Raw genomic sequence first — 18,599 nt, 5'->3', positions numbered from 1 at the left:
GAAAAGAATACAATGAATGAAAAAACTGAATAAAAGAATGATTTGGGGCTGAATTCAATCTGTCGAGGAAGATCCACGTTAAGATTTGAAGGTAATGGTTTCCGATTGGTCCGGCATGCAGCGTTTACCGTGAATGCAGTCTGCGAACGTGGGAACACTGATTTTAAATTTCCATCGAGCTACCATGGAGACCTTCGACGGTACCGATTGAATCCAGCCCTTGGTGGAGAGTTGTAGGCAACATGCTTCTTTGTTGTATTTATACAGATTGGAATGTCCTTACACATCAGTCAGATTCTGATTACGTCCATCAACCCAAAGCCATTAACTGTCTTCCGCTATGTCAGTCGGGCCAATCCAGTACCCATGATCGTCATAGTAGGTTTGAGAGTTGAGAATGAATTCCTGAATGAGAAATTAAGAAACCCCAAGTCGATACAAATGAGTAAATAGGCTACATTTAACAGTTAGCCGCAGTTCTGTGAGCCAGCGTGACAGTGTCTAAACGTTATGGATATATGCATTTTATCTGGTCCAAATGAAAGAGATTACGGTATGAAAGTACTTCCTACTTCCTGTAGTCAGTCCCCTACTTTTTTTGAATGTGCTTCAAGTTTACATAATCAAATTAATGAAAAGGCAGTTCTGCACTGAGTGTACACAACATTAGGAACACATGCTCTTTCCATGACAGACTGACCAGGTGAAAGCTATGATCACTTATTGATGTCACTTGGTAAATCCACTTTAGATGAAGGGGAGGAGACAGGTTAAAGAAGGATGTTGAGCTTTGAGTCATGGACAGTGAGTGCCATTCAGAGGGTGAATGGGCGAGACATTATTTTTTGAAGTGCCTTTGAATGGGATATGGTAGTAGGTGCCAGGTGCACCAGCTTGAGTGTGTCAAGAACTGCAAAGCTGCTTCTTTTTTGAATACTCAACAGCTTCCTGTGTGTATCAAGAATGGTCCACCAACCAAAGGACATCCAGACAACTTGACACAACTGTGGGAAGCATTGTCAACATGGGGCCAGCATTCCTGTGGTACACCTTCGAACACCTTGTAGAGTCCACACCCTGACAAACTGAGGTTCCTAATGTTTTGTACACTCAGTGTATAAGATATATATATACAATTCTATTCGTATTCGTGTATTGATTTGCTCATACCCGATTCCTTTTATCAACATATTTGACACTCAAGAAGTAAGACACATCGCCGAAAGTTAGAAAGGTCTTATTTGAAGCCCATTCTTAGCCTACAAAACGAGACAACAGGAAGTACCACTTTCATACTGTATAACAAAGAGCACAGATGTAGCAGTGTTAATGAATGTCTTGTTGTGAGGGAGTTTCCTTGAACATACAGTAGCTATAAACAGTTGAAGTCGGAAGTTTACATAAACTTAGGTTGGAGTCATTAAAACTCGTTTTTCAACCACTCCACAAATCTCTTATTATCAAATTATAGTTTTGGCAAGTGGGTTAGGACACCTACTTTGTGCATGACACAAGTAATTTTTCCAACAATTGTTTACAGACAGATTATTTCACTTATAATTCACTGTATCACAATTCCAGTGGGTCAGAAGTTTACATACACTCTGTTGACTGTGCCTTTAAACAGCTTGGAAAATTCCAGAAAATTATGTCATGGCTTTAGAAGCTTCTGATAAGCTCATTGACATCATTTGAGTCAATTGGAGGTGTACCTGTGGATGTATTTCAAGGCCTACCTTCAAACTCACTGCCTCTTTACTTGACATCATGGGGAAATCAAAAGAAATAAGCCAAAAGGTCGGCTGCGTCAGAGCCTGGGCGTGAACCCAGAGTCTCTGGTGGCACAGCTAGCGTTGCAGTGCCGTGCTCTAAACCACTGCGCCACCCGAGAGGCCGGCCAGCAACTTTTAAAGAGAGACTGACCCAACTTTTTTTGTGCCATTTCATTAACGCCGTGTTCTGCACATCCCAGCATGTGTGACAATCAACGGTCCAAAACCAAAGATATTGATCTGTTTTGAGCAATAAATCTTATGTCATCGTGATGACTATTCTTTTATACTAACATCACCAATCTGAGGTTAAAGGATATGTAATTCCACAAAATGTTATGGTTTGAAAATGCAAGCTTGTGAGTAACTGTCCACATTAGTGAAATTAGCGCTATATTCAATTCAATATGGCAAAATAATTAAACATGCCAATTTAAGATGATTGTCTATGTTGCCCACTCACAAACTATTGCAACAATGACATCTATTTCTCACTAATTTAACGATTTAGAGTGTAAAAAATGCCCTCAAACACAATTTAACCGGGTGCTCTAGACTAGAGCCTCCGTAGTGTCTGTGCAGCAGCCTGAATGTTTGATGTCCCTACTAGTAGTAGTTGCCAGTTGTAACTAATTCTGTAGTTTTATGAATGGTAACTAGATCTAATGTTCTTAGTCTACCACTAATAGAAGACCCCTCACTGTTCACAGGTAAAGGTCTTGGTCGGCAGGAGAATGGTATATCTGAGGCTATCAAAGTCAAAGTGAAATGTGACAAGGGAGGAGTGGGACATCGTCAAGGGGAGCAGTTCACCTTCCATTGGTGGGACCATGTCTTCAACAAAGCATCTTCTAGCCTGGAAGTGGAATCTGGCGAGGTAAGTCCTCAGAGGGGGGTGAAATGAAAGATTATTTTACCACTAGGCCACACACGCATGCACACATTCACACACTTACATTGGGCCTAGGCTACATCTCCACCTTTCTGTTCTAGAATGGTGTGCAGGTGAAGAAGTTGGTGGAGGAGGAAGAGGAAGGAATGATCTCCAACAAGAAGCCAACGAAAGCCATGTTGGGAAGAGACAAACTTTATGGATGCTTTGTGAAGGTACAGAAAAACAAATTCAAATGGAACACACCCATATTTGTACCAATGACCACTCTTGATAGTACAGAAAGATACTGCACTTACGCAGACTGGTTGGACTGGAACGGTTTTATTTCTCTTCCTCATAGTCTGCCACCCTCCTGGCAGGACTGGAGCAGCCAGAGCAGACGTCCTCCAGTACAGATGACAGCAGCAGCAGCTCTGACGATGAGGACCAGAGACTGGACCTCTCCAGCACCACCAAGTAAGAACCTCACTGCCCAATACCATCCACCAACATGCAGGGATTGATATCAGTTTGTGAAGGTTATTTTGTTTTCATGTCAATGTGAAGATTAAACCCAAACATTGTTAATGACAGTGGTTTTATGTACTCATAGGTTTAAATAATAAATGCTGTTTCCCTCTCCCTTTGTATAGGCTATCAGACGCTGACCTGGTGAAGGCTTGTGGAGGACGCACCGCCCACAAGTAAGTTGCTTGTCACCAATACTTTTGTAATAAACCATAAACATGAATGTGTGTTCTATCTTGGTGCATGCTGTTGGTGAAGGGCTTGAACCTGGTCTTAATTAGGAAGCTAAACATCGTTTGTCCCTATTCCTGTTCACAACAGAGGAGCCAGACACGGCCTTACCATGAGTGCCAAGCTAGCCAGACTGGAGCAGCAGGAGCAAGAGTTCATGGCAAAGTATGGCAAGAAAAACCAACTAGCGGCTGCAACACCAGATAGCGTCACTACCCAGCCAGCTGCCCAGATCCCTGAGGATGAACTGACCCATGAGACCCCGGGGAAGAAGACCAAAAAGAAAAAGAGGAAGAATCACTCAGAGGATACCCGTGAGAATGTGGCTGAAGAGAACGCTGATTCTGCTGTTGTCTCCAGAAGTACCAACATGAAAATAAAGGTGAAAAAGAAGAAAAAGAAGGAAAGTTTAAAGGAGAACACTGGGGCGGTGGCGGTGGTTCCTGTAGAGGAGGACAATAATACAGCAGACAATGCTCAGCCAACCAAGAGGAAACGTTCAAAACAGAGGAAGGTGTTGGAAGAGGGCGAGAGCTGTCATCTAAATGGAGAGGCGTGTGAAACTGATATCATTTCTATAGAGAGTGAAGCCGGAGGAGGCTGTGAAGACGCTTCGGAGGGAGAATGTGCCACTCGGCAACAGACGGACTCCTACACTACTACCAAGAAGAAGAAGTCCTCCAAGAACAAAAAGGTGGCTGAGGAGATGGAACACTCTAAAGATAGAGAAACTAACCAATCAGAAACTGTGGAGGACTCCCCTCCAAAAAAGAAAAAGAAACGGGATGGAGCAATAGAGAGAACAGTGGAGGAGGAACCTAAAATAAAAGGTAAAAAAAATAAATGCAAAGTGGTCAAGCAGACCGTAGAGGACAGTTTGCACGATGTATTAGACTCCATACCTCTAAAAAAGAAAAAGAAGAAAGCTAAACAACAGGAACCAGTTTGATGAGGACTCGTGGTTGCCTTGTTGGAAAGGAAACAGGTCAGGGATTTGGGTCAGCGCTCTAATACATCTTATAGACACATGAAACCATCGAATGAAATGCAGTATATTTTTAATTAACGCTTATTGCAACACCATGCAAAAAGGATGTTTTGTTTCTTGTCAACATATTTATTTGTATGGAAAGATTCAACTACAGACTATTAAGAAAATATATGTTTAGTCGTCAACTAGTGTTTTTATACAGCTTCTTGTATGGTGGTCTTGTATTGTTCATATTCTCAACATGGATGTTTTAAACAATGTGATATCAACATCAGATATGAGGTTGCTATGTATGAGCACAGTAATGTATTTTCTTTTCTCAAACTTTCCTTACTACTTTGTGTGATGAGGTACAAGTGCCAATTAAAGCTGCAGATTTAGAAGTATTACATTGTTTATAAAACAGTGATTTTATTAAAAGCGGAACCTATGAAAGCCCTACACAAATGAGTGTTTATTTTTTTATATACTCTTTATAATAGATCTTTGACTGTGTGAACGTGGCTTAATTTACCCTGACCATATGATTCAGCATTCCAATTAGCCGAAGGTGCATTGTTTGGGTTAGTTAAAGCACAATCATGACCCCACAGGTTGATGCATCCAAAACCTATGAAAAGAATACAATGAATGAAAAAACTGAATAAAAGAATGATTTGGGGCTGAATTCAATCTGTCGAGGAAGATCCACGTTAAGATTTGAAGGTAATGGTTTCCGATTGGTCCGGCATGCAGCGTTTACCGTGAATGCAGTCTGCGAACGTGGGAACACTGATTTTAAATTTCCATCGAGCTACCATGGAGACCTTCGACGGTACCGATTGAATCCAGCCCTTGGTGGAGAGTTGTAGGCAACATGCTTCTTTGTTGTATTTATACAGATTGGAATGTCCTTACACATCAGTCAGATTCTGATTACGTCCATCAACCCAAAGCCATTAACTGTCTTCCGCTATGTCAGTCGGGCCAATCCAGTACCCATGATCGTCATAGTAGGTTTGAGAGTTGAGAATGAATTCCTGAATGAGAAATTAAGAAACCCCAAGTCGATACAAATGAGTAAATAGGCTACATTTAACAGTTAGCCGCAGTTCTGTGAGCCAGCGTGACAGTGTCTAAACGTTATGGATATATGCATTTTATCTGGTCCAAATGAAAGAGATTACGGTATGAAAGTACTTCCTACTTCCTGTAGTCAGTCCCCTACTTTTTTTGAATGTGCTTCAAGTTTACATAATCAAATTAATGAAAAGGCAGTTCTGCACTGAGTGTACACAACATTAGGAACACATGCTCTTTCCATGACAGACTGACCAGGTGAAAGCTATGATCACTTATTGATGTCACTTGGTAAATCCACTTTAGATGAAGGGGAGGAGACAGGTTAAAGAAGGATGTTGAGCTTTGAGTCATGGACAGTGAGTGCCATTCAGAGGGTGAATGGGCGAGACATTATTTTTTGAAGTGCCTTTGAATGGGATATGGTAGTAGGTGCCAGGTGCACCAGCTTGAGTGTGTCAAGAACTGCAAAGCTGCTTCTTTTTTGAATACTCAACAGCTTCCTGTGTGTATCAAGAATGGTCCACCAACCAAAGGACATCCAGACAACTTGACACAACTGTGGGAAGCATTGTCAACATGGGGCCAGCATCCCTGTGGTACACCTTCGAACACCTTGTAGAGTCCACACCCTGACAAACTGAGGTTCCTAATGTTTTGTACACTCAGTGTATAAGATATATATACAATTCTATTCGTATTCGTGTATTGATTTGCTCATACCCGATTCCTTTTATCAACATATTTGACACTCAAGAAGTAAGACACATCGCCGAAAGTTAGAAAGGTCTTATTTGAAGCCCATTCTTAGCCTACAAAACGAGACAACAGGAAGTACCACTTTCATACTGTATAACAAAGAGCACAGATGTAGCAGTGTTAATGAATGTCTTGTTGTGAGGGAGTTTCCTTGAACATACAGTAGCTATAAACAGTTGAAGTCGGAAGTTTACATAAACTTAGGTTGGAGTCATTAAAACTCGTTTTTCAACCACTCCACAAATCTCTTATTATCAAATTATAGTTTTGGCAAGTGGGTTAGGACACCTACTTTGTGCATGACACAAGTAATTTTTCCAACAATTGTTTACAGACAGATTATTTCACTTATAATTCACTGTATCACAATTCCAGTGGGTCAGAAGTTTACATACACTCTGTTGACTGTGCCTTTAAACAGCTTGGAAAATTCCAGAAAATTATGTCATGGCTTTAGAAGCTTCTGATAAGCTCATTGACATCATTTGAGTCAATTGGAGGTGTACCTGTGGATGTATTTCAAGGCCTACCTTCAAACTCACTGCCTCTTTACTTGACATCATGGGGAAATCAAAATAAATAAGCCAAGACCTCAGAAAAAAAAATTGTAGACCTCCACAAGTCTGATTCATCCTTGGGAGAAATTTTCAAACACCTGAAGGTACCACGTTCATCTGTATAAACAATAGTACGCAAGTATAAACATCATGCGACCACGCAGCCGTCATACCGCTCAGGAAGGAGAAGCGTTCTGTCTCCTAGAGATGAACGTACTTTGGTGCGAAAAGTGCAAATCAATCTCAGAACAACCGCAAAGGACCTTGTGAAAATGCTGGAGGAAACAGGTACAAAAGTATCTATATCCACAGTAAAACGAGTACTAAATCGACATAACCTGAAAGGCCGCTCAGCAAGGAAGAAGCCACTGCTCCAAATACTCCATTAAAAAGCCAGACTGTGGTTTGCAACTGCACATGGGGACAAAGATCGTACTTTTTGGAGAAATGTTCTCTGGCCCGATGAAACAAAAATAGAACTATTAGGCCATAATGACCATCGTTATGTTTGGAGGAAAACGGGGTAGGCTTGCAAGCCAAAGAACAAAATCCCAACCGTGAAGCACAGGATGGCAGCATCATGTTGTGGAGGTGCTTTGCTGCAGGAGGGACTGATGCACTTCACAAAATAGATGGCATCATGAGGGTGGAAAATTATGCGGATATATTGAAGCAACATCTCAAGACATCAGTCAGGAAGTTAAAGCTTGGTCGCAAATGGGTCTTCCAAATGGACATTGACCCCAAGCATACTTGCAATTTTGTGGCAACATGGCTTAAGGACAACAAAGTCAAGGTATTGGAGTGGCCATCAGAAGGTCCTGACCTCAATCCCATAGAAAATGTGTGGACAGAACTGAAAAAGCGTGTGCGAGCAAGGAGGCCTACCAACCTGACTGTTACACCAGCTCTGTCAGGAGGAATGGGACAAAATTCTTATTGTGGGAAGCTTGTGGAAGGCTACCCGAAACGTTTGACCCAAGTTAAACAATTGAAAGGCAATGCTACCAAATACTAATTGAGTGTATGTGAACTTCTGACCCACTGGGAATGTTATGAAAGAAATAAAAGCTGAACTAAATCACTCTCTACTATTATTCTGACATTTCACATTCTTAAAATAATGTGGTGATCCTAACTGACCTAAAATGGAATTGTTACTGGGATTAAATGTCAGGAACTGTGAAAAACTGAGTTTAAATGTATTTGGCTAAGGTGCATGTAAACTTCTGACTTCAACTGTATCACATATTTTAATATGGTTCCTATTTCACTTTTTGTACATTTGTATTGCTTGAGTAACCATTTAAAGGCTGTGTGAAGGCTGTGTGAATCTCCCTTAATCTCCCATATGAATGCAATAGATCTTCAGTACACTATTGAGCGAACACTAAGAGATTGAATGGATGCAGGGTTGCTACAATGTGGATGTGGGCTGCTGTAATGTTGAAATACTGTCACCAGAGGGTAGTAGTGAGGTCATAATGGATCAGAGAAAATAGCTACACAACTTGTTATTACCAAACCTTTATTCAGTCCATCAATTATCCAATAAGATGAATTTGATCTGTTTACTTTGTACACAAAATAGTCTCATGATATGTGTGTATCAGATAAACTAAAAACATTGTGTACACATTTACTAAAATAATTGCAAATGTATTTGCAGAGACCATCTTCTACAAAACATTAATGTCAGTCAAATCGTGAGTTTCTCCAAGTGACTGACTCAGACACCAATATCAAAAAGAAGAAGTCATCCTAGAACAAAGAGGAGGATCCAGTGGAGATGGAACACACTAATGTCAAGAAACCAACCAATCAGAAACTGTGGAGGACTCTCCTCCAAAAAATAAAAACGAAACAGGATGCAGCAATAGAGAAGAGAAAGGAAGGGAGAACAGTGTAGGAGGAACCTAAAATAAAAGATACAAAACAAATGCAAAGAGGACAAGCAGACAGTAGAGGACAGGTTACACATTGAGTCCATACCTCTAAAAAAAAAAATAATAATTTGGAACAAGATTGATGAGGACTTGCCCAAGATTGTTGGAGAGGCAAAGAGATCAGCCATTGATGAGCTTGTGGCAGAGCTCCAATGTTCAGTTCATCACATACACAAATGAAACCATCAAATTAAATACGGTACATTTCATCTGGACTCAACTGAAATTTTTGCAAAACCATGAAAAAAAGGGCGTTTTGTTTCCTGTCAACAATAGACTCAATAGACAATAGACAATTCAACAATAGAGGTTTATAGTGGAATTGATATTAGAAATCCTTTTTTAAACTGGTGTTTATATGCCGATTATTGTACAGTGTTCTGTATTGTTGATATTCTCAACATGGATGTTTTAAACAATGTGATATCAATATATATGAGGTTGCTAGATATGAGCACAGTAATGTCCATGTATTTTTTGCTCAATGAGCTTTCCCTACTACACTCTGTGATGTCAGACATTTGCATGATGCTTAAAGGGGCATCATTTTTTGGACTTATAAATTAATGATATGTACCCATTGATTCTTGAAGAATATAACTTATACAGTGCATTCGGAAAGCATTCAGACCCCTTGACTTCTTCCACATTTTGGATTTATATGTATTTTTTTCATCAATCTACACACAAATCCCCCCAAGCAAATGTATTAAAAATAAGAAACATAAATAACCTAAAGGGCCTGTTTGGGCCTGTCCGGGGGTATCATCGGAAAGGGCCACAGTGTCTCCCGACCCCTCTTTTCTTAGCCTCCAGTATTTATGCTGCAGTAGTTTATGTGTCGGGGGGCTAGGGTCAGTCTGTTATATCTGGAGTATTTCTCCTGTCTTATCCGGTGTCCTGTGTGAATTTAAGTATGCTCTCTCTAATTCTTTATTTCTTTCTCTCTCTCGGAGGACCTGAGCCCTAGGACCATGCCTGGCTTGTTGACTCCTTGCTGTCCCCAGTCCACCTGGCCGTGCTGCTGCTCCAGTTTCAACTTTTCTGCCTGCGGCTATGGAACCCTGACCTGTTCACCGGACGTGCTCCCTGTCCCAGACCTGCTGTTTTCAACTCTGTAGAGACAGCAGGAGCGGTAGAGATACTCTGAATGATCGGCTATGAAAAGCCAACTGACATTTACTCCTGAGGTGCTGACCTGTTGCACCCTCGACAACCACTGTGATTATTATTATTTGACCCTGTTGGTCATCTATGAACATTTGAACATCTTGGCCATGTTCTGTAATAATCTCCACCCGGCACAGCCAGAAGAGGACTGGCCACCCCACATAGCCTGGTTCCTCTCTAGGTTTCATCCTAGGTTTTGGCCATTCTAGGTAGTTTTTCCTAGCCACCGTGCTTCTACACCTGCATTGCTTGCTGTTTGGGGTTTTAGGATGGGTTTCTGTACAGCACTTTGAGATATCAGCTGATGTAAGAAGGACTTTATAAATAAATTTGAAATACCATATTTACATAAGTATTCAGTATTGCTATGAGGCCCGAAATTGAGCTCAGGTGCATCCTGTTTCCATTGATCATCCTTGAGATGCTTCTACAACTTGATTGCAGTCCACTTGTCATAAATTCAATTGATTGGACATGATTTGGAAAGGCACACACCTGTGTATATAAGGTCCCACAGTTGACAGTGCTTGTCAGAGCAAAAACCAGGCCATGAGGTCGAAGGAATTGTCCGTAGAGCTCCGAGACAGGACTGTGTCGAGGCACAAATCTGGGGAAGGGTACCAAAAATGTCTGCAGCATTGAAGGTCCCCAAGAATACAGTGGCCTCCATCAATCTGAAATGGAAGAAGTTTGGAACCACCAAGACAGAGAGCTGGCCACCCGGCCAAACAGAGCAGTCGGGGGAGAAGGGCCTTGGTCAGGGAGGTGACCAATAATGCGATGGTCAATCTGACAAAGCTTAACATTTCCTCTGTTGAGATGGAAGAACTTCCAGGACAAACATCTCTGCAGCACTCCACCAATCAGGCCTTTATGGTAGAGTGGCCAGACAGAAGCCACTCCTCAATAAAAGGCACATGACAGCAAGCTTGGAGTTTGCCAAAAGGACTCACAGACCATGCGAAACAAGATTCTCTGGTCTGATGAAACCAAGATTGAACTGTTTGACCTGAATGCCAAGAGTCACGTCTGGAGGAAACCTGGCACCATCCCTACGGTGGAGTATGGTGGTGACAGCATCATCATAAACTTGTACTTCTTATGCTAAGAAGTTTAAAAATTGAAGGAAGAAAATCTTGGATGGCAAGTCCAGCTTTACTTTGTAAACTGAATATTATATGATTTCTGATCTATGAAAGGCCAAAACAAATGTTATTCTAAAACACTACTATACATACAGTTGATCTTTGATTGTGAACATAGAAACAACTGTATAAAACATAATACAATAAGACAATATAAGAGCACTAATTCATTGTCATAATGAAGTAATTGATGTGAAAGAAAATGTGCCTGATTTATATGAGAGCTCAAAACTAAACATTATTTTTTCAATTCACCAAAGCTACATTAAAACAGATCGTTGATTGTTAACATTTCAAAAACGTACAAAACAGACCTGTGTTTGCGTCAGCCAATTAAGGTTTTCCTTTGTGAATTCTATATTAAAATCAATTCCTGAATTGAGTGAATCTGATTTGACCCCAACAAGCAGATGCAGGGGTCCTTCAATGAGAAGAATACAACTTAATTGAATTCTCAAAGGAAGATGCAATAATATATGAGCTCAGTATGTGAGAATACCTCTGAAGAGAGTGTCCCTGCAATTTAATCTGACCATATTAATGCTCTACTCTCACAGATCCAACTGTTCTGCATATCACACCGTACAGCATTCCAATTAGCCAATGGTGCATTGTTTGGGACAGTTAACACGCAATCACCCCCAGTTTGACTGTTCCAAAACCTGTGAAAAAAGAACACCCCCATTAATGAAAACAAATTACAGAGTCAAATAATGATTTAACAAGGTTTCTTTGTTGTGTTTACACTGAATAAAACGTCCTTACCCATCAGTCAGATTCTGATGACCTCCATTAACCCAGAGCCATTTGCCGTCTTCAGCTTTGTCCGTCAAACCGATCCAATACCCATGGTACTTATCATAGTATTCTTTAGTGTGGCTATGAATGAATTCCTTAATGAGAAGTGAGTGAAACCACAAATGAAGTGTTAGGGAAAAGGTACATTTTATAGTCATATCCACATTTTCGGGAGGCAGTGTGTAAATGTTGTATCTCATGAATGTAATCAAGTCCAAATGAGAAATAACAAAGAGCACAACAGGAAGTAGCATTGTAATGGGCTTTGTCCTTTTGTCTTTTAGTTATGACTGCTTTACCCTGAGCTCATAGCTATCACACATTTTAATCTAGTTCCTATTTCACTTTTCATTCATTTTCTTTGTTTGATTGACTTAAAGGTTGAGTGAATTTGTCCCTCTAAACCCGTGGTGGAAAAAGTACCCAATTATCATACTTGAGTACAAGTGAAGATACCTTTGATGGGTTTGGATTTCTGAACTTGAAATGTTATTTATCATTAGTTATACTAGATACCTGAGGGGTGCCATAGCCGAGGGGCAGTAGGGGGAAGGTATATATATGGTGGGTGCATTTAATCTTGGAATGTACTGAGTGTAGGGAAGGTGATCACATGTGCCAGGCATTGATAAGGGGAGAGGGCCATGGATTAGTGATGAAGGGGGTCGAGGTCAGGTCAGGTCACTTTAAGGGAGAAAGAAAAGTTTATTGCCCATATCACTTAGTTTCCTGCCTAGCAATAAAGATACAATGTTTAGCGAGAAGGAGGAGACTCCACCCAAAGCGAGGTACAAATACCACTACTATTGTTGACATGTTTTTGTCGATTCAGCTGTTCCATCCTTTGGGAAGAATAAACTTGGGTTAAGCTTTCATACTGTCTGTCGAGTTCTTACTCTGGTCATTTCAACCTAACACCTTAATAGAAAATGACTCAAGTAAAAGTAAAAGTCACCCAGTAAAATTCTAGTTGACTAAAAGTCTAAAGGTATTTGGTTTAAAATATACATAAGTATCAAAAGTAAATGTAATTACTAAAATACATTTAAGTATCAAAAGTTAAAGTAAAAGTGGAAGTCATTTCAAATTCCTTATTTAGCAAACCAGACGGTACCATTTTGTTGTTGTTTTTTTAAATTTACGGCTAGCCAAAGACACACTCCAACATTCAGACATAATTTACAAACGAAGCATGTGTGCTTTGGGAGTTCGCCGGATCAGAGGCAGTAGGGATGACCAGGGATGTTCTGTTGATAAGTGTGTGAATTGGACCATTTTCCTGTCCTGCTAAATGTAAATGTAATGAGTACGTTTGGGTGTCAAGGAAAATGTATGGAGTAAAAAGTATAATATTCTCGAATGGAATGTAGTGAAGTAAATCTCAAAGTAAAGTAAACGACTTAAGTAGTACAGTAAAGTATTTTTTACTTAAGTACTTTACACCACTGCTCTAAACTCTTGTTTGCACCAGTGTCCCACCTGTTCTGCTCGGCTGCCAATGACGGGCAAATCAGCCTTCTCTTGTTTGCAATTTTGTTGGCTTTCCGTCCAGGTCTTCCATGGAGTGTCATATTGCACAATCAGGTAACAACTAGATTGGAACAAAATCCAGCCATCTTGGCAAGAGTTACACACTCTCTCTACAACAATAAAACATTTACAGTATTAACGCTACAATATAAACAAAATTAGTTTTGTTAATACTGTATATTCATTTTAAGTGTAATATCTAATAAGCAATGTATTTTAATGTACAAGAAAGGGGATTACCTCCTGTGCCAACGTTTTGTGAACAATATTTCTGGACCGGAAAGTCATCAAACTGAAATATGAACTGAAGATTCCAGTTCAGTCTATCCCTCTCTCTTGACACATGTTCTTTCTCTGCCGCTAAACGTCGGTTTGTAGTGCTGACATTGGTGTAATCACTCTGCAAAATGTGATTGGCTGTACTCAGATTGCTATTGAGATTCATTAGGTCCTGATTGGCCGCCAGTTCCCCCACTAACTTTCTGTTGTGCTTTGAGAGAGCAGTGCTGACTATGGAGAGAGAAGGACATGTTTACTCTACGATGTCATTCTACACCTCTCCAAAATCCATAATACTTTATGATCCACATACTCACAGTAGACACAGAGGCCTATAATGGCTGAAACTAAGAGGGCACAAAGAAGCCCCAAACACACTGCCGCTCCTCGAAATGGTTGAGAGTGGAGAGCAGACTTCTCATCCACTAGGAATAGCAAAGATAAGAGTCATGTTATTATAACCATACTGTTAGCATTTTTATTTATTTATTTCACCTTTATTTAACCAGGTAGGCAAGTTGAGAACAAGTTCTCATTTACAATTGCGACCTGGCCAAGATAAAGCATAAAGCATAAGAATATACATTTAATGGTAAGCATTATTCCATCAGCTGATGAAATCTAATAATTGAACAATAAAAGGTGGATAATTTGATTATGGCGTAGATTCAATCCGGACCATGGAAGATTTGTGCTATAGCGCGATTGAAATTTGAAAGACATTTGTGGAGACTGCATTCACAGTAAACGCTGCATATGTCGGGTCATTCAGAAATTACCTTAATATTTCTATTGCACTATAGTCTCGTAAGTCTGGCAACAGCAGTGACTAAGGTCTGGTGTCAATGACAGAATCTTTCAGCAATTTCAATAAAGGATAAACAGACAACTCTCCCAACAAATCACGAGACAGGCGTGTCAGAACGTTGCACTTTGAAACAAATGACTAGCCACTTGCAAAATGCTATCATTAAAAATAACCTCTGTGATCTCCATCTTGCTAGCTACTATTTTGTATTTTATTCAAGCGGATAAGGTAGTGACCTAGGCAGTGACGTAGTTCCTCTATGCCAAACTGACGTTCTATTACGTACAGACAGACGGTGTTAAGCCGGAACATTTGAAAATTGTAGGAGGCAACCTGGATCTCTAGAGAGACTAATCATGCTATAACTCAGATCTTCCACAGTCCGGATTTAATCTAGCTCTCTCTCTCAAACACACCTGCTGTGGCAGGATTTTGTTGAGTGACTGCACTTCCCTTAGCCTTTACTTCAGCATATGCTGGTTCTTCCTCTTTTTTCTCTGTGGGGAATAGAAAGGAATACACATACAGTACCTCAGTCCACTTACCAACACACCTAAACCCAATTACCCACACACACCAGCCCAGTTACCCCCATCCCCTAACCCTAACATACACATGTCAGTACCCTAATATTCATACAATCAACTACCGATACACCCATATCCTAGCCTTAATTGCCCTATTTGTTAGTCATAGACCCCAGTTTCTTTGCCAAAACTCCTCATCCCTGTAGCCTTACTATCTCAGCCCTGTTACTCACTTTGCCTAGTCCTGTATTAACCCAAGTCACCAACAGTAACCTATATCCAGCCACTTGCTGCACATCTCAACCCTGTTATTTGCATATCTTAGTCATGTGACCTCTGACCTGTAATCACTTAATCATTTCATAGATAAACTCACAGTGCAGTGGTATAACACTGGTAGGGGTAAAGTGACTATGAATAGACAATAAACAGCGAGTAGCAGCAGTGTAAAAACAAAGGGGGGGTGGGTCAATGCAAATAGTCCGGGTGGCCATTTTATTAATTGTTCAGCAGTCTTATGGCTTGGGGGTAGAAGCTGATAAGAAGCCTTTTGGACCTAGACTTGGTGCTCCGGTACCGCTTGCTCTGCGGTAGCAGAGAGAACAGTCTATGACTTGGGTGGCTGGACAAATTTTTGGGCCTTCCTCTGACACTGGCTAGTATATAGGTCCTGGATGGTAGGAAGCTTGGCCCCAGTGATGTACTGGATCATACGCACTACCCTCTGTAGCGCCTTATGGTGGGATGCCGAGCAGTTGCCATACCAGGCAGTGATGCAACTGGTCAGGATGCTCTCAATGGTGCAGCTGTATAACTTTTTGAGAATCTGGGGACCCATGGCAAATCTCTTCAGTCTTCTGAGTAGGAAAAGGCCCTCTTCATGACTTTCTTGGTGTGTTTGGACAATGATAGTTTGTTCGTGATGTGAACACCAAGGAGCTTGAAGCTCTCGACTCGCTCCACTATAGCCCCATCGATGTGAATGGGGGTGTGTTTGGCCCTCCTTTTCCTGTAGTCCACGATCATCTCCTTTGTTTTTCTCACGTTGAGGGAGAGGTTGTTGTCCTGGCACCACACTTCTAGGACTCTTTTTGCTGACGACACCGTTGTGTCGTCAGCAAACTTAATGATGGTGTTGGAGTTGTGCTTGGCCACGTAGTCGTGGATGAAGTGAGTCAACGGAAAGCGTGATCACACAGTCGTCCAGAACAGCTGGTGCTCTCGTGCATGCTTCAGTGTTGCTTGCCTCAAAGCGAGCATAAAAGGCATTTATCCCATCTGGTAGGCTCGTGTCACTGGGCAGCTTGTGGCTGGGTTTCCCTTTGTAGTCCGCAATAGTTTGCAAGCCCTGCCACATCAGACGAACATCAGAGTCTGATGACTCTAGCCTTTAGCTCGGTGCAGATGTTGCGTGGCTTCTGGTTGGGATATGTACATACGATACCTGTGGCGATGACGTCGTCGATACACTTATTGATGAAGATGGTGACTGAGGTGGTATACTCCTCAATGCCATTGGATGAATCCCGGAACATATTCCAGTCTATGGTAGCAAAACAGTCCCGTAGCATTCGTGTCATCTGACCACTTCCGTATTGAGCGAGTCACTGGTACTTCCTGCTTTAGTTTTTGCTTGTAAGCAGGAATTTGGAGGATGGAATTATGGTCAGATTTGCCAAATGGAGGACGAGGGAGAGCTTTGTACACGTCTCTGTTTGTGGAGTAAAGGTGGTCTAGAGTTTTTTCCTCTGGTTGCACATATGACATGCTGGTAGAAATGAGGTAAAACAGATATAGGTTTGCCTTCATTAAAGTCCATGGCTACTAGGAGCGACAATTCTGGATGAGCATTTTCTTTTTTGCTTACAGCCTTTTACAGCTTGTTGAGTGCCGCCTTAGTGCCAGCGTCGGTTTGTGGTGGTAAATAAACAGCTATGAAAAATGTAGATGAAAACTCTCTTGGTAGGTAGTTTATCATGAGGTACTCATGAGCTACTCTCTATTAGACATCGCTCACTAGCTGTTATTGACAAATAGACACACACCCTCACCCCCACCCCCACCTCGTCTTCCCGGACATAGCCGTTCTGTCCTGCCAATGCACAGAAAACCCAGCCAACTGTATATTATCTGTGTCGTTCAGCCACGACACAGTGAAACATGAGATATTACAGTTTTTAATGTCCTGTCGGTAGGATAGTCTTGAACTGGGCTCATCCAGTTTATTCTCCAGTGATTAAACGTTGGCCAATAGAACGGATGGTAGAGGCCGGTTACCCACTCGCAAGCGAATTCTCACAAGGCACCTTGGTCCGCACCCCCTGTATTTCCTTATTCCCTTCATGCGAATGACGGGGATTTGGGCCTTGTCCGGGAGCAGCATTATATCTTTTGCGTCAGACTCATTAAAGAAAACTCTTCATCCAGTTCGTGGTGAGTAATCTCTGTTCTGATATCCAGAAGCTCTTTTGGTCATTAGAGACGGTAGCATCAACATTAGGTACAAAATAAGCTACGATGCGAAAAAACACACAGGAAAACATCAGCCATCCCCTCTGGCGTCATTCTTCCATTCCATTCCAGATCTACATGCATCTCAGCCCAAATACCTATACGAAGAAATATCATTGTGCAAGAGACAATGACATTAAATATTTGTTCAGTTATTACGCTAATTCAGTTTATACAGTACATTCTGGAAGTTTTCAGACCTCTTGACTTTAACCACGTTTTGTTACTTTACAGCCTCAATCTAAAATGGATGAAATCGTTTTTTTTACTTGATTTAATCAAAGATATTTGATTAACACATAATGGCAGAGTAGATTTGCCAACAAAGACAAAAAAAACATGAACGTGATTCAGCATAAATAGCTGCCATATCTGGCTCACTTTCTTTAAGCACCCTCCAATTTGAATTTTCGCAAATAATTGTGGTTGTTATAGTCTTCCGTCTATAACATTTTTGTAAACCGATAGAAATGAACTAAAAGAAGACAGTGACATTGATGAAGAGATGAGAAAGAAAGGCCAAGACCCACCTTTCGGCGAAGAAACGATGGGATTCTTGAAAACCACGGAAGAATAATGCAGCTCTTCTGCCATCCTTTAGACTTGTCGTCAACAGTGTGTACAGATAAACCTTACCCAGTGTTGAACTATATTATAGGGTGGTCCCTGTTTTTTTATATCCCTATTAGGACCTGTATTAGTAACTCTGCTTTGACTCTGGTTTGCGTTATTCATGTCAGACAACAATTTCACTGTTCCATCTGACTGAGAAGAGGAAGTCGTGTTGACGTGCCATGGGCGTACTGTCATGATGGTACTGAATGACACTGCAGAACTCAGTATGAAAATCTGTATGGAAAACCATTGGCCTACAACTTTGAATGGAAAACAGAAATAGTTTTGTACAGAAATAGAAATCGGAGTGTCTCTCATTCTCTGCTCACTTGTTTTAGTGTGAGGATACCTCTTAAGACTTGCCATACCCTCTTGTCAGTGGTTGATTGAGAAGTTTTTTTGAGAAGTTGGCCAATCCACATTGTGGTTGACTGGTTTAAAAGTAAAATGTAATACCCTGATTTGCTAAGACTTCAGAAAATGTTGTAATGCGTTTATC

The 18,599-nt window shown here is 41.0% G+C and overlaps 2 protein-coding genes across 2 annotated transcripts; one reads left to right on the top strand and one right to left on the bottom strand.

Annotated features, from left to right (window-relative positions):
- The first annotated feature begins 2,006 nt into the window (after positions 1–2,006).
- Positions 2,007–4,837, top strand: LOC149984518 (uncharacterized). The gene is made up of 5 exons (XM_090229079.1): positions 2,007–2,649; positions 2,766–2,879; positions 3,008–3,123; positions 3,300–3,350; positions 3,496–4,837. The coding sequence occupies exons 1-5, from the start codon at positions 2,422–2,424 to the stop codon at positions 4,352–4,354; spliced, it is 1,368 nt and encodes a 455-aa protein (XP_090085205.1). The 5' UTR covers positions 2,007–2,421; the 3' UTR covers positions 4,355–4,837.
- A 3,448-nt stretch (positions 4,838–8,285) lies between these two features.
- Positions 8,286–18,190, bottom strand: LOC110505138 (uncharacterized). Its single transcript, XM_090230699.1, has 7 exons — positions 18,016–18,190; positions 14,864–14,944; positions 13,957–14,064; positions 13,601–13,870; positions 13,310–13,470; positions 11,798–11,925; positions 8,286–11,694 (listed from the first exon to the last, which is right to left on the bottom strand). The coding sequence occupies exons 1-7, from the start codon at positions 18,077–18,079 to the stop codon at positions 11,556–11,558; spliced, it is 951 nt and encodes a 316-aa protein (XP_090086825.1). The 5' UTR covers positions 18,080–18,190; the 3' UTR covers positions 8,286–11,555.
- Positions 18,191–18,599: the final 409 nt, after the last annotated feature.

Source organism: Oncorhynchus mykiss, chromosome 3, assembly GCF_057628025.1.
Source record: "Oncorhynchus mykiss isolate SJ-2025 chromosome 3, ASM5762802v1, whole genome shotgun sequence".
Classification (NCBI taxonomy): domain Eukaryota; kingdom Metazoa; phylum Chordata; class Actinopteri; order Salmoniformes; family Salmonidae; genus Oncorhynchus; species Oncorhynchus mykiss.
The sequence above is the reverse complement of the archived record's forward strand: the minus strand, read 5'-3'. Positions and strand labels throughout refer to the sequence as shown.

Coding starts and splice junctions, on each gene's coding strand:
- LOC149984518 (XM_090229079.1), top strand. CDS start 2,422: ATGGTAACTAGATCTAATGTTCTTAGTCTACCACTAATAGAAGACCCC. Junction 2,650..2,765: donor TGGAAGTGGAATCTGGCGAG/GTAAGTCCTCAG, acceptor TTTCTGTTCTAG/AATGGTGTGCAGGTGAAGAA. Junction 3,124..3,299: donor GACCTCTCCAGCACCACCAA/GTAAGAACCTCA, acceptor CCCTTTGTATAG/GCTATCAGACGCTGACCTGG.
- LOC110505138 (XM_090230699.1), bottom strand. CDS start 18,079: ATGGCAGAAGAGCTGCATTATTCTTCCGTGGTTTTCAAGAATCCCATC. Junction 13,871..13,956: donor TATAGGCCTCTGTGTCTACT/GTGAGTATGTGG, acceptor CTCTCTCCATAG/TCAGCACTGCTCTCTCAAAG. Junction 11,695..11,797: donor CATCAGAATCTGACTGATGG/GTAAGGACGTTT, acceptor CTTTTTTCACAG/GTTTTGGAACAGTCAAACTG.